The 13,695-nt window shown below is 45.7% G+C and overlaps 1 protein-coding gene across 1 annotated transcript in view; it reads left to right on the forward strand.

Moving 5' to 3' along the window:
- The first annotated feature begins 336 nt into the window (after positions 1 to 336).
- LOC129708824 (peptidyl-prolyl cis-trans isomerase FKBP5-like) overlaps positions 337 to 13,695 on the forward strand; it is a 52,194-nt gene continuing 38,835 nt past the window's right edge. Inside the window, exon 1 of the mRNA XM_055654831.1 lies at positions 337 to 956. Within this exon, the coding sequence (XP_055510806.1) occupies positions 801 to 956 (156 nt within the window). The 5' untranslated portion in view covers positions 337 to 800. The remainder of the gene's footprint in view (positions 957 to 13,695) is intronic.

The following is a 13,695-nucleotide window of genomic DNA, read 5'->3' on the forward strand; positions in this document are numbered from 1 at the left end:
CATCTCTTCCTCCCAAGTATCCCAGTTTTCCCACTGGTAATTCCTCTCACCGTCGGTGTAAGACACGTGGACAACTGAACTCTTGAAACCCCTGGTCCCTTCCCTTACATCCTGACTTCTCCCATTCCCTGGGTGCCCCGAATCCTCAATCTATGTCAGGTCCATCTTTCTCTGGGCTCTCTCTCTCTCCCGTCTCCTTCCCTTGTTGTTCCTTGTCTCAAGGATCGTCCCTGAAGATTCGCCGATCCTTGGCACTCTTCCTCTGACCCCCTGCATTCCCGCGTCACATTCCGACGGTCCAGTTAATACAAAAAGCCCTGCCCCTTCTCTGTAGCGTCCCGGCCAACTAGGCACCTGTGGCAGCAATAGACCGCTTTCAGGCGCGCTTGGAACACTGGGCTATTACCTCCTCCATACCTTTCGGAGAGCAGCGAAAGGAGGAAGAAAGAGAGAGAGAGTGAGAGAGGCAGATAGAGGAAGAAGAAAAAGGGTGGGCGGACTGAGAGAGAACAAAACATTCAGGAAGAGGTCACAGAGAGACAGACACAGAGAGAGATAGAGAGATAGAGGGGTAAAGAACAGCAAGCGAGCGTTTTGATCTCCAGGCGAAGTGGTGGCGCTGGGAGATTGAACATTGACATCCATCCTCTCCTGTATATCTGCCCAAAGCCGCCGGCGAGATTGAAGTTGCTGGAGTGTTAAAGGAAGGTTGAGGACTTGCAGGGCGAGGGGATAATCGGAGAATCGGGGAGCTGGGAGAGAGGGAGAGCGAGGAGAGGGGGGGAAGGAACCAGCGTCTTATGGTCGAGGAGCGTCAGCAATCGACCGTGCCTGCTGGCTGCTGCAAGATGACCACAGGTCAGGAGCAGAAGCGGCCGGAGAAAGATGGCAGAATTGCAGAATTGGAGCCGGGCGCGGAGGATCTGACACCCAACTTGGACAGAGGGGTTCTGAAGGTAACGAACATGCACCGTGGTTTAATGACGTTTCAAAAAGTAAACTTTATTCTGAAGAAAAATACATCCGAAACATAAAACTGTGCAAAAAAACCCACTACTTTTCATATATTGTCAGTGGATATACATGTTTTATTTCCAAAAGTAAACTTCATTCAAAATAATACATGTGGTACTAAACCTGCAAATAAAATCTTTTCATACATTGTTCGTGCCTATATATAGTATCTTTATCTCCAAAATTAAACTTTATTCAGAATTTATATTTATATATATATATTTATAGATATATTGTTATCTTGTTTTATATATATCCCTGATATATTAATTGTAGACGCTGAGAATGTCTAATTTGCACTGTTCTCTTGTTTTATATCTTGTTATATGTCTTAAATATATATATGTCTTATATATATATTTACATAACAAGATATATATATATATATAAAACAAGAGAACGGAGAAATATATGCATATATATATAATTTCTTTCTTTCTTTTAAAATCTTTTAAAATCTTTTTATTGTTTTTTTTTCCAAAAAAACAAAAATGAAACATAAAAAAATAAAATTATGTTTTATTTTTGTATTTCTTATACATCTATATATTTCTTATATATATAACAAGAACAGTGCACAAACTCTGCATACATTCTCAGCGTCTATTCATTAATTAGAGTCATATTCAGTAGTGTTCGCCCCCTATCATTGAACCAAGCACCTTTCCTTCCCCTGTTTGAGGGTTGCTGCAGGTCGTGTCAAATGGCAACACCGCGCAAACACAACGTGCTCACCTTTCACCTGCAACTCGACTAATGTTGAAGGATGTGAACTCTCCACATGCCGCTCCGGGATATTGACGACCCGAGAGATATTTCTCTCAAACTGTCTTTCTACCCCCCACCCCCCTCCCGCTCAAACCGTTTGTTATCCTCCATGCCTCGGGTGCATTGGGAATGTATTTATGCATACTTGCTTGTTTTGGTTGTGTAACTCTGTTTTTAAGATTACAATCGGCCATACTTTTACATCACATGTAACTAAGCACAAGTTGACTAAACTTACACGAGTCGGCAGGACAAACTGTGAAGTGCAGATAGCGTTTGAATTCCCCAATGCTATTTGGGGATGTTGTTTTCATTCACTTTACCAGGCGCCTTCAATTGGAGTTGTGTGATCGATCCATAGTCAAACTCCAATCACCGGCTGGAACTTCCACGGTGCTTGTACTATCTACAGCGTTGTAGATATGGGTTGGTGGGGTTAATGTCAGCATAGGCTGCCGCTGGTGCACCGTTTCCACTCAGGGACAGCAGCAACTTGTGATGCCGCCCCGGCGATCAAAACATACCAGAGGTCATTACTCATCAGTAACGCGGGCAGGCAGCGAGGGCTCGTCCCCACAAACAAACACGCCACAACGCTCGCCATTGCAAATCAACACACTCTGACAACTGTGTCGGAAGGGACTGCAGATGCTGGTTTAAACCGAAGATAAGAGACAAAATGCTGGAGTAACTCAGCGGGACGGGCAGCGTGTATGATTCTGAAATAGGGTCTGGACCCGAAACGCCACACATTCCTTCTCTCCAGAGATGCTGCCTGACCCGCTAAGTTACTTTTGTGTCTATCTTCACTCTGACAACTGATATTTATGCCCCGATTCTATTACCTAAACACAAAATGTTGACTTTAAAATCTTACTGCTGGACTTAATTGAGAGTCTCACTTCTTGGAAGCAGCAATGTTTACATATTCAGTTGTGGGGCAAGTAAGAGAATCATCGTTCTATCTGGGACATGACAATAAAACACGACTCTTAAAAATCAGAGGGGGGGGGGGACAATTTGAAATTTCAGCATCAAGGCTGAGCTGTAACTGCCCCACTCCCCCCTTCCGCCCCTCCCCTCCCCCCCTCCCTCCCCCCCCCATCACCCCCCCCCCCCTCTCCCCTCACCCCCCTTCCCCTCCCCTCACCCCCCCCTCCCCTCACCCCCCTCACCCCCCTCACTCCCCTTCCCCTCCCCCCATCACCCTCACCCCCCCCTCCCCTCCCCTCACCCCCCCCTTCCCCTCCCCTCACCCCCCTTCCCCTACCCTCACTCCCCTCTCCCCCCCCCCTCCCCTCACCCCCCCTCCCCTCACCCCCCACCTCTCACCCCCCCCCCCTCACCACCTTTCTCTCACCCTCCTCCCTCCCCTCACCCGCCCACCCCTCATCCCCCCCCACCCCTTACCCTCCCCTCCCCTCACCCCCCCACCCCTCTCCCCTCCTCCCCCCCCCCCCCTCTCCCCTCCTCCCTCCCCTCCCCCCCCCCCCCCCCCCCCCCTCCCCCCCCCCCCCTCCCCCCCACCCCCTCTCCCCTCCCCCCACTCCCCTCACCCCCCACCCCTTACCCTCCCCTCCCCTCACCCCCCCCTCCCCTCACCCCCACTCCCCCCACCCCCCCCCTCCCCTCACCCCCTACTCCCCTCACCCCCTCCCCTCACTTGTTACTTGCAGTAGGCTAACCAGCCTGTTCAAACATAGTGTACTCACAGACAATATACAATAAACCAAAGAAAAATCAATAAATTAGTAATCCCATTAATAGAGCAGCCAAAAAATAGTTCAAAGTTAAGGTTAGTGTAAGTAGGAACTGCAGATGCTGGTTTACACCATAGATAGACACAAAATGCTGGAGTAACTCAGCGGTTCAGGCAGCATCTTCAGAGTAAAGACCCTTCTTCAGACCTGAGAATTACTCTGAAGAAGGGTCTTGACCTGAAATATCACCTATTCCTTTTCTCCGGGGATGCTGCCTGATCCACTGAGTTACTCCAGCCATTTGTATCTATCTTTGAGGTTAGTCTGTTGTGTTCAAGAGCCTGATGGTTGTTGGGAAGAAGCTGTTCTTGAAACTGGTTTTCAGTCGCTAGGATTGTTCCCCCCTTCTTTACACGTTGTTTCTCTTGAGATCAAACCTTGCCTAGTCAACAATGGACCTACCAGCCCTTGCCTGAGATTATTTATGGCCGGCTCTGTTTTGTCCTGGTCTTTTCTTGCTTGCAGCATCTCTGGAGAAAAAGGATGGGTGATGTTTCGGGTCGGACCACTTATTCAGACAGGATTGTGGTTCAGTTACTGCAGCACTTTCGGTAATTTTTCAGAAGTGTTGTTTGGTCACAATTACTGGCTGTAATGTTCTGTACTTCCAGTGTGGGTATGTGTACATTATTGGGTCCTCTCCACTTAATATAACAGTTTCATTGTGAAATACGCCTTGTTGTTATTGCACATTTAAACATTTAAAAGCAAGTTACTAATATTTCCTCAGATTGTAGATAGTTTGTATATTGTCTACAGCACTGAAAGGTACCCTTCCATCGATATCCTGTATCTGTGCACTCTGGACACCTTCATTGTATTTATATATCGTCTTTTCCTTGACTGGATGACATGCAAACAAAAGGTTTTCACTGTATCTCGGTACATGTGTGTGTACTAAACAAAACTAAACCATGTTCAAGGTGACCATCCATTGGTCTTTTACGCTAATCCCAATTTATATTTCTTACTCGCCCCACAACTGAATATGTAAACATTGCTGCTTCCAAGAAGTGAGACTCTCAATTAAGTCCAGCAGTAAGATTTTAAAGTCTTTAAAGATTTTAATATGTGTGTTATGATTGTGTTTATAATTTGTTTGGTTGTTTTGTTGTTTGTCTTTTGCACAAAAGTCCACGAGCATTGCCACTTTCATTTCATTGCACATCTCATCTCGTATGTGTATGTGACAAATAAACTTGACTTGACTTGACTTGAAGTCCATCAAATACTGCCCCCCCCCCATATTCAGATTCTAGCATTCACCTACATACTGGGGATAGTTTAGTGGCTAATTAACCTACTGACCAACATATCTTTGGGATCTGAGTGTAAACCAGGGCACCTACTGATAATATGCAAACTCTAGGATAGCCAGCACCAAAGGTTACAAGCCGAGAGTGAAAGGGGACTCGAGAGGGAGGAGGGCTGCCAAGAGCAAACTATGTGGGAGGCTGCTGAGAACGATGGGGGGGGGGGGGGGGGGGGGGCAGCGGGGGAGACGCAGAGACCGATAGGGGGTTCCGACAGTAGGTCGCCAAGATTGAAGGGGGATTCAGTGGGGGGCTGCCTGCCCCCAGGCGCGGTGGCAGACCTGGTTCGCCACTACAAGAAGAAGATAAGACTATTTGATAAACTCTTTGTAACGTTGCCGGCACCAGAAACGTGGCGACTCTTTGTGCACAGCCTAGCTGAGGCCTGCCTTATGATTTTACCCGATTGGATGCAGAACAAAGAATTTCACAGTACCTAGGTACATGTGACAATAAAGTGTAATTGAAGCATCATTGAATGAAATTGAACCTTGGCCACTGGTTCTATGAGGCAACAATTCTCATAGCTTTTAGTTTAATTTAGTTTAAGTTAGAGATACAGTGCGGAAACAGGCCCTTCGGCCCATCGAGCCCGCTCCGACCAGCGATCCCCGCACACTAGCACAATATATAACCATATAACAATTACAGCACGGAAATAGGCCATCTCGACCCTTCTAGTCCGTGCCAAACACTTATTCTCCCCTAGTCCCATCTACCTGCACTCAGACCATAACCCTCCATTCCTTTCCCATCCATATACCTATCCAATTTATTTTTAAATGATAAAATCGAACCTGCCTCCACCACTTCCACTGGAAGCTCATTCTGGGACAATTTACAATATTTACTAAAGTCAATTGTTCTACAAACCTGTCTTTAGAGGGTGGGAAGAAACGCGATCTCCCGGAGAAATCCCATGCAGGTCACGGGGAGAACGCACAACTGAGGTCAGGATCGAACCCGTGTCTCTGGTGCTGTAAGGCTGCAACTCTACCACTGCGCCACCATGCCGCCCTGAAGCTGTACCACTCCAATTTGTATCTTGCCATCTGACTGAGCAAAGAGGCAGTTACTTCTTTTAATCTTCCTGGGAAATGTATCCCATTCCCAAAGGTACTTGAATAATGCAGCAAGCAACATCCAACGTCTGATTAATTTGTTTTTCCATGCTCCCGGCCAAGCATGGGAGCAACACATTCTATAACGAAAGTACACCCATTTTAAATGTGACTGCCTATTGTTCTTGTTATGTATCAATTGCATTCTAAGAAATGATTTGACTTCGAACAATATTTTCCTTCATAGCTTGCCTTTGTAAGTTTTCATGTATGTAATCATGTATTGTCTTTCCGCTGACTGGTTAGCATGCAAAAAAAAAGCTTTTCACTGTACCTCGGTACACATGACAATAAACTAAACTGAACTGCACTGAGCTGAACTGATCTGCTGGTCCGCACGGACTCAGAGGGCCGAAGGGCCTGTTTCCACAGTGTATCTCTAAACTATAAACTAAAACAGTCTGGTATAAATCGCAAAAAAACAGCATCCATTCTCCTTACTTACATTGCAGGTAAATTAAAATTGTGTGGCTTGTAGGATTTATTCTCTCTGCGTCATTAGTACTTTGTGCCATTGTAATTGGTGCAAGAGTTCACAATGCATTTGCTTAATAGTTAATCTCATCTCTTTTTGGACTTTTGTTCCCAAGGTTTTGTTGTTGGAGTTAATGAAAGATTAGACCTCTGTTGGACAGGTATTGCCTTGTTTTGTGGATTGTGGATTTCATAGACTGCATGAATTTCCATGGAACCTGACATCCATTGAATAATTGTTCAAAAGGATATTGTTTTGACGGAGAAATGGGAGGGTACTTTGGAATTGGCAAAAAGCAATGAGACGGAGATGTATAGATAATGTTAATATTTGCAACACAGGGCGGCATGACGGCATAGCGGTAGAATGGTAGAGCTACTGCCTTACAGCACCAGAGACCCTGGTTTGATCCTGACTACAGGTGCTGTCTCTACGGAGTTTGTACGTTCTCCCCATGACCTGAGTGGGTTTTCTCCACGATCTCCGGTTTCCTCCCACACTCCAAAGAGGTACAGGTTTGTAGGGTTCATTGTCTTGGTGTAAAATGTAAAAAATGTCCCTAGTGTGTGTAGGATAGTGGTAGTGTGCAGAGATCGCTGGTTGGGCCGAAGGGCTTGTTTCCGCGCTGTGTCTCTAAACTGAACTGAACTAAACAATGACAAAGTTGGAAAGAATGTAAACAAGAAGAGAGCCACCATGAACTGCAGATGCTGGAATCTTGACTGAAACAAAAGTGCTGGAGTAACTCAGTAGATCAGGCAGCATCTGTGGAAGGAATGGATCGGTGACATTTCTGGTTGAGATCCTTCTTCAGACTGATTGTAGTAGGTTTAGGTTTAATATTGTCTTGTGTCCAGAGGTGGAGTGAAAAAGGTTTGTTTTGATTGCACGCTATCCAATGAGTTCAGATAATACTAAAGTACAATAGATAGAGCAAAGGAGAAGATACAGAGAACAGAGAATAATTCTCAGTATTAGTGTGTGGCAGAGTGGCGCAGGTTTCTCTGGGATCTCCGCTTTCCTCCCACACTTCAAGGTCATACAGGTTTGTAGCTTAATTGGCTTGGTATAATTGTCAATTGTCCTTGGTGTGTATACGTTAGTGTAGGTGTTTGAGGTTGGCACGGACTCGGTGGGCCAAAGGGCCTGTTTCCACGCTGTGTCTCAAAACTAAACGAAACTATAATAATGCATCAGTTTGCTAGTTGGGTGGGATTGGGGGGGGGGGGGGGGGGGGGGGGGGAGAAAGCGGGAAGAGAGCTTGGGATAGGACTAAGCCCGGCAAGTGATAGGTGGATATAGGTGAGGGGGGTTTGATTGTCAGATGGGTGGACAAAGTCTAAAGATGAAAGGGAGACGAAAGGGTACCAGGTAAGGAAGGATGTAGGCGGAATGGGGAATGGGGGGGGGGGGGGGGGGGGGGGGGGTAGTGGGAGGAGGGCGAGATAGTAATGTGTACCAAGGTAGTGGGGGGGGGGAATAGGAAAGAGAGAGGGGGAAGGGGTGTGTTACTTACAACCGAGAGTTAATGTTAGGTAAATACATAATCTTGATTAGATAGCACTTAGGCCATTATGTTCCTTGTGATCTCCATATCACAAACAGTTTACCGAGACACAGAAACAAGTACAGAAAGGATATATACAAGAATTCTACCAATGTTGGGAAGGATTAAGCAGACTTGGACATTTCCAATAGGGGTTTTTAAGAGATATGAAGGACACTTATATGGTAAATGTAGAGAATAATTTCACCTCAAAATTTGCATGTGTTTAACACAGAGAGAGGATAAATATAAAGGGAACTTAAAGGGGATTTCTTCACATATATAGTATGTGTTGAAACGGGTGGTGTGTGTGCATTTAAGAGGCAGCTCGACAGATATGTGTGAGGACAGAGGGATGTTAGCACAGACTGGGAGAAATAACTGGAGTGAGGATGGTTACACACGTAAATACCAGTGGGGACCAGTTGCGAACCATAGGTTTATGGTGAGGGGGGAAAGATATAATAGCAATCCGAGTGGTGACGTTTTCACACAAACGGTGGTGGGTGCGTGGAATTAGTTGGCGGGAGACAGGAAACAAGTTAGGTGAGAGGGAACCGAGAGATATGAAAAGTAACATAGAACAAATTAATGAAAGGAAGGCAAAAAGACAGCAACAATGGTCAAGGAAAGGTGGAGCCCACAATGGTCCATTGTTGGCTGTGGGAGAGGTAATAACGAGTAATCCAAACAGCAGCAGGACGACTGGTTCAGAGGGGTATGGACCAAGCGCAGGCAAGCGGGACTAATGTAGATGGGACATGTTGGTTGGGGTGGGCAAGTTGGGCCGAAGGGCCTGTTTCCACACTGTATGAATCTAGGACTCTATGAGGCAGTTGGTTAGATTAGAAACCGACTTGTACGTTATGCAATATTGCATTGAGAACCACCTGTGATGTTATCTCAGTACCAACTCCTCCAGTACACAGAGTACATTGTGGTTTCCTGTCTATACACGGCAAAGTCCATTTCCTGTTTATACTTGTTATCTGCTCAGAATACATCTGTACTCTGGCAATTGCTATTGGGAATGGCCATTAGCAACGCTTGAGTTTTGGGACCAAAGATCTCTCTAGGTGCCTTTTCTTGTGGAGAAATACTTGCAAACAGAAGATGGTAGAAGTTAAGGCTGTTCAATGCGAAAACAGCATTTAAAAGACTTAAGAGAGACACAAAGTGTTGGAGTAGCTCAGCGGGTCAGGCAGCATCTCTGGAGACCCTTCTTCTGAGAGTCAGGGGGGAGGGAAACTAGAGGTATGAAAGGGTTCAGAACAAATCAGAGCCTGGCACTGATGACCAAGGACAGGTGGAGCCCACAATGGTCCATTGTTGGCCGTGGAAGAGGTGGTATCGAAGGGATACGAACAGAGAAACTAGCAGGACGACCGGTACAGGGGAGAGACGGAGAGAGAGGGAATGCAAGAATGCAAGAGATCCATATTCATACCGCTGGGTTGTAGGCTGTCTGTGCAGAGTTTGTACATACTCCCCGTGACTGCATGGGGTTTTTTTCCGGCTGCTCCGGTTTCCTCCCACATTCCAAAGATGTGCATTTATGTAGATTAAACATGTCGGAAGAAACTGCAGATGCTAGTTTATACCGAAGACACAAAATGCTGGAGTAACTCAGTGGGTCAGGCAGCATCTCTGGAGAAAAGGAATAGGTGACGTTTCGGGTTGGAACCCTGCTTCGGAGTCTGAAGAAGGGTTCCGACTCAAAACGTCACCCATTCCTTTTCTCCAGAGATGCTACCTCACCTTCTGAGTTACACCAGCATGTTGCATCTACCTTCAGGTTTATAGATTATTTGGCTTCTGTGAACTGCCTCTAGTGTGTAGGACATAGAACTAGGGTGATCAATGGTTGGCACGGACTCGGTGGGCCAAAGGGTCTGTTTCTACGCTATACCGCCAAACTAGACCAAGTGTGCTTTATATTTGGGAGACAAGTCTTGAAGAAGCTCCACAGTCTTGCCTTCCATCCAATGGACTGAAATATCTACAGATAAGGAGGTTTGTGGGGACTTAGTCAATGTAAAAACATATTTCTTGCTGAGGAACATGTTCACCTACAGATTGTTCTAACTATTTGTGAAACCGCTCAACAGATCCCTAAATGCTTTTAATCGTAACTGTTTTAAAAAGGAATCAGTGCTATTTACCTGGCACTTTTTGGAAAGCTGCTTTTATGATAATGAAGAAAATATGTCACTGAGGTCGATATCCAAAGGCGAGGTGTGGGAGCTTCAAAACAGTAGCGCAAGAGGGGTTCCAACCCGAAAACATCACCTATTCTTATCCAGCATTTCAATATATCTCTGTACATGTGACAATGGTAATACTAAATTCAGACTATATACAAAAAACATGAATTCTGCAGAAATTACACAACTTCAGTAAGGCAGTTAAATAAAGACAGCAAAGACAAAAAGAAAACAAGACGTTGATACAAACCACACTTAGATAAAAACAGCAAGTCTATGGTTGTGCAAGCGGTGATCTGTAGCGTGCCGTTAGAAACATAGAAAATAGGTTGCAGGAGTAGGCCATTCGGCCCTTCGAGCCAGCACCTTGTATCTTGTACCTTGTACCATCCGAAGAGTACACCAGGGACTATACTGGAAGTTTGACAATTTTATACTGGATATATATATATGTTTTTACATTTATCAAGCCAATTAATCAATTTAAGCCTACAAAAATTCAGCACATAAATGAGATTAATTAAACAAGCGTGTTATTTTAAAAACACAAAAAGCAAATACGCGAGATGCCTGTAATTAATTTTATGTTCTTTTAACTTTGATCATCCCTTAGCCTCCACTTTTTGGAAGGAAACAGTAAACATTCATGTCCTTCCTTGTATCTTCGACCATATCATGCAACATCTGATCACATCATCCAACATCCTCACGACGTTCAGAAAACATTTGGACAAGTACATGGATAGAATAGGTTTAGAGAGACACAAAAGGCTGGAGGAACTCAGCGGGTTAGGCTGCATCTCTGGAGAAAAGGAACAGGTGACATTTCGGGTCAGGACCCTTTTGCAGACTGAGAGGCAGGGGAGAGGGAACCGGGAGATACAGTATGAAAACGTACATGGAACAAATGAATGAAAGGTATGCAAAGAGTCAGATCAAAGGTCCGATGATCAAGGATAGGTGGAGCCCACAATGGTCCCTTGTTGGCTGTGGGAAAGGTGATGATGAGTAATGCAAACAATGAAACTCAGCAGGACGACAGGTTTAAAGGGGTATGGACAAAATACAGGCACGTGCGCCAGATGACCATGCGTAAAGCGTAACGGAGACACGAGGGGTTTTCTAACCTTTAAAGCGATGAGCTGGAGTTCGATGGAGATTATAGTGTATGTCGGAAGAATTTTGGATGTACCCTATTGTTTTTCATCAACAATAAAGAATTTATTAATCAAAGGACTGTGTTTTGAAGATTTATCTGTGAAGAAGCTCTGAAGGTCCCCGACGGTGAGCTTGCATGCGTACAAAGACATTCCCCTTAACCATGTAGACCATTTAGCGGTTAGAGGGAGTAATCTCTTGAACTATATAATAATCACCCGCTACAGGAGTCCATCCTGAGATGTTACCCATTCATTTATTTAATATCAGAGAGGTCCATGACGTCAGTTAGTTGTGAAACTACCACCCTAGTCGTACTAGTTTCACTGTGTTCCTGTTGAGTTTCATTGTCTGTTTAACACCATCCACAGATTCACAACCCTCTGTGTGAAAAAGTTTTTCCTCATCTCCGTTCTAAATGGTTTACCCCTTATTCTTAAACTGTGGCCCCAGGTTCTGGACTCCCCCAACATTGGGAACAAATGGGTAGTGTGTGGGTGATAAAATAATTGGAACCATTTTGGGGGGGGGGGGGGGGGGGGAAGAAACTGGGTAACAGGGAGTTGGGGTGAAGATGGTATTGGAAAGAAAAAAAGAGAGATGCAGGAAAGAAACAGGCCCTTCAGCCCACTAGTCCAACCCAACCCTCTACACTATTGCAGAAATTGCACAGCCCAGACCCTAGACACAGCCCAGACCATCACGCAAACCAACCTCCCTTCCATTGACTCTATCTACACTTCACGCTGCCTCGGCAAGGCTGCCAGCATAATCAAGGACCAGTCTCACCCCGGTCACTCCCTCTTCTCCCCTCAGGCAAAAGGAACAGAAGTTTGATAACGCACAGCTCCAGATTCAGGGACAATTACATCCCAGTTGTTATCAGGCAACTGAACCATCCTACCACCAACTAGAGGTCGGTCCTTACTGGGCTTTATCTTGGACTAGACGTTATTGCCTTGATCCAGTATCTGTACACTGTGGATGGCTTGATTGTAATCATGTAAAGTCTTTCCGCTGACTGGATAGCGTACAGCTTTTCACCGTAACTTGGTACATCTGACAATAATAAACAAGGCTAAACCAAACACTAACCCAACATTAATCCCACAATCCCATCAACGAATATGAGTGAGTGTGTGAGAGGCTCTGGGTGGATCAGAACAAGAGAAGAAGGAACAGAGGGGGTGCAGCTCATCCGAAGTTGGAGAATTCGACCTTTGGGCTGCAGACTACGTGGGCGGAATAGGAGATGCCGTTGCTATACCTTACGTGTAGCCTCACCCTGGTGAGGGCTGGATCACTGCTCTGTTGCACTATTGCACGGATGCAGTGGAAGTAGAACCTACAGTACATTACATGATGACCAGGACCTTACTACTCTTCCGTGGTCACGTGACCAACTTCTCCATGATCATGTGACCGGTGGCTCGCGGTCATGTGACCTGCTTCCCCTTGATCACGTGGTTGACTTCTCTGTGATCATGTGACTGACGTCTCCTTGATCATGTGACTGGACTGGAGTCTCGCGGTTACATGACCGGCATCACCTTGATCGCTTGGCCGACTTCTCTGTGATCACACACAGATGCATAGGCAATAGGTGCAGGAGTAGGCCATTCGGCCCTTCGAGCCAGCACCGCCATTCAACGTGATCATGGCTGATCATCCACAATCAGTACCACGTTCCTGCCTTCACCCCATATCCCTTGATTCCTTTAGCCCTTAGAGCTCTATCTAACTCTCTTTTGCATGCATCCAGTGAATCGGCCTCCACTGCCTTCTGAGGCAGAGAATTCCACAAATTCACAACTCTCCATTCTTAAACTGCGGCCCCTGGATCATGTGACTGACGTCTCCACGATCATCTCTGAGATCGCGTGACTGGCATCTCTGTGATCATGCGACAGACCTCTCTGCGATCACGTGATCAAGCATGTGACCACGTGACCAACTTACCTGCGACATGACCAGCCTCTCTGTGACCACGTGAGCAACTTCATTGTTACTCCTCGGCGTGGAGTGAGAGGAGAATCATGAACGTGTGTTGTGTCTGTCCCCCAGCTGTGTTGATTCTATACATTCATGACTAGTTCCTGCTGCTAATGAGCCTTGAACTTCCCCAGTTTTCTTTTTTAACTGTGAACTGTTTCATCCAGGAAGGATGGTCGGGGAAACCTCCAGTGAATTGTTTGGAGAAATGCCATGAATAAAGGTTCTGGGACGTTCCACGTTTTTCCAGTGCGTGGATGGAGGCTGGGGAATATCAGAATTAGATTCCAAAATGCCTTTTGCTGCCCTTTGTTTGTGCTTAATTTTCAAGTAATTAAGAAATA

Source organism: Leucoraja erinacea, chromosome 24, assembly GCF_028641065.1.
Source record: "Leucoraja erinacea ecotype New England chromosome 24, Leri_hhj_1, whole genome shotgun sequence".
Classification (NCBI taxonomy): domain Eukaryota; kingdom Metazoa; phylum Chordata; class Chondrichthyes; order Rajiformes; family Rajidae; genus Leucoraja; species Leucoraja erinaceus.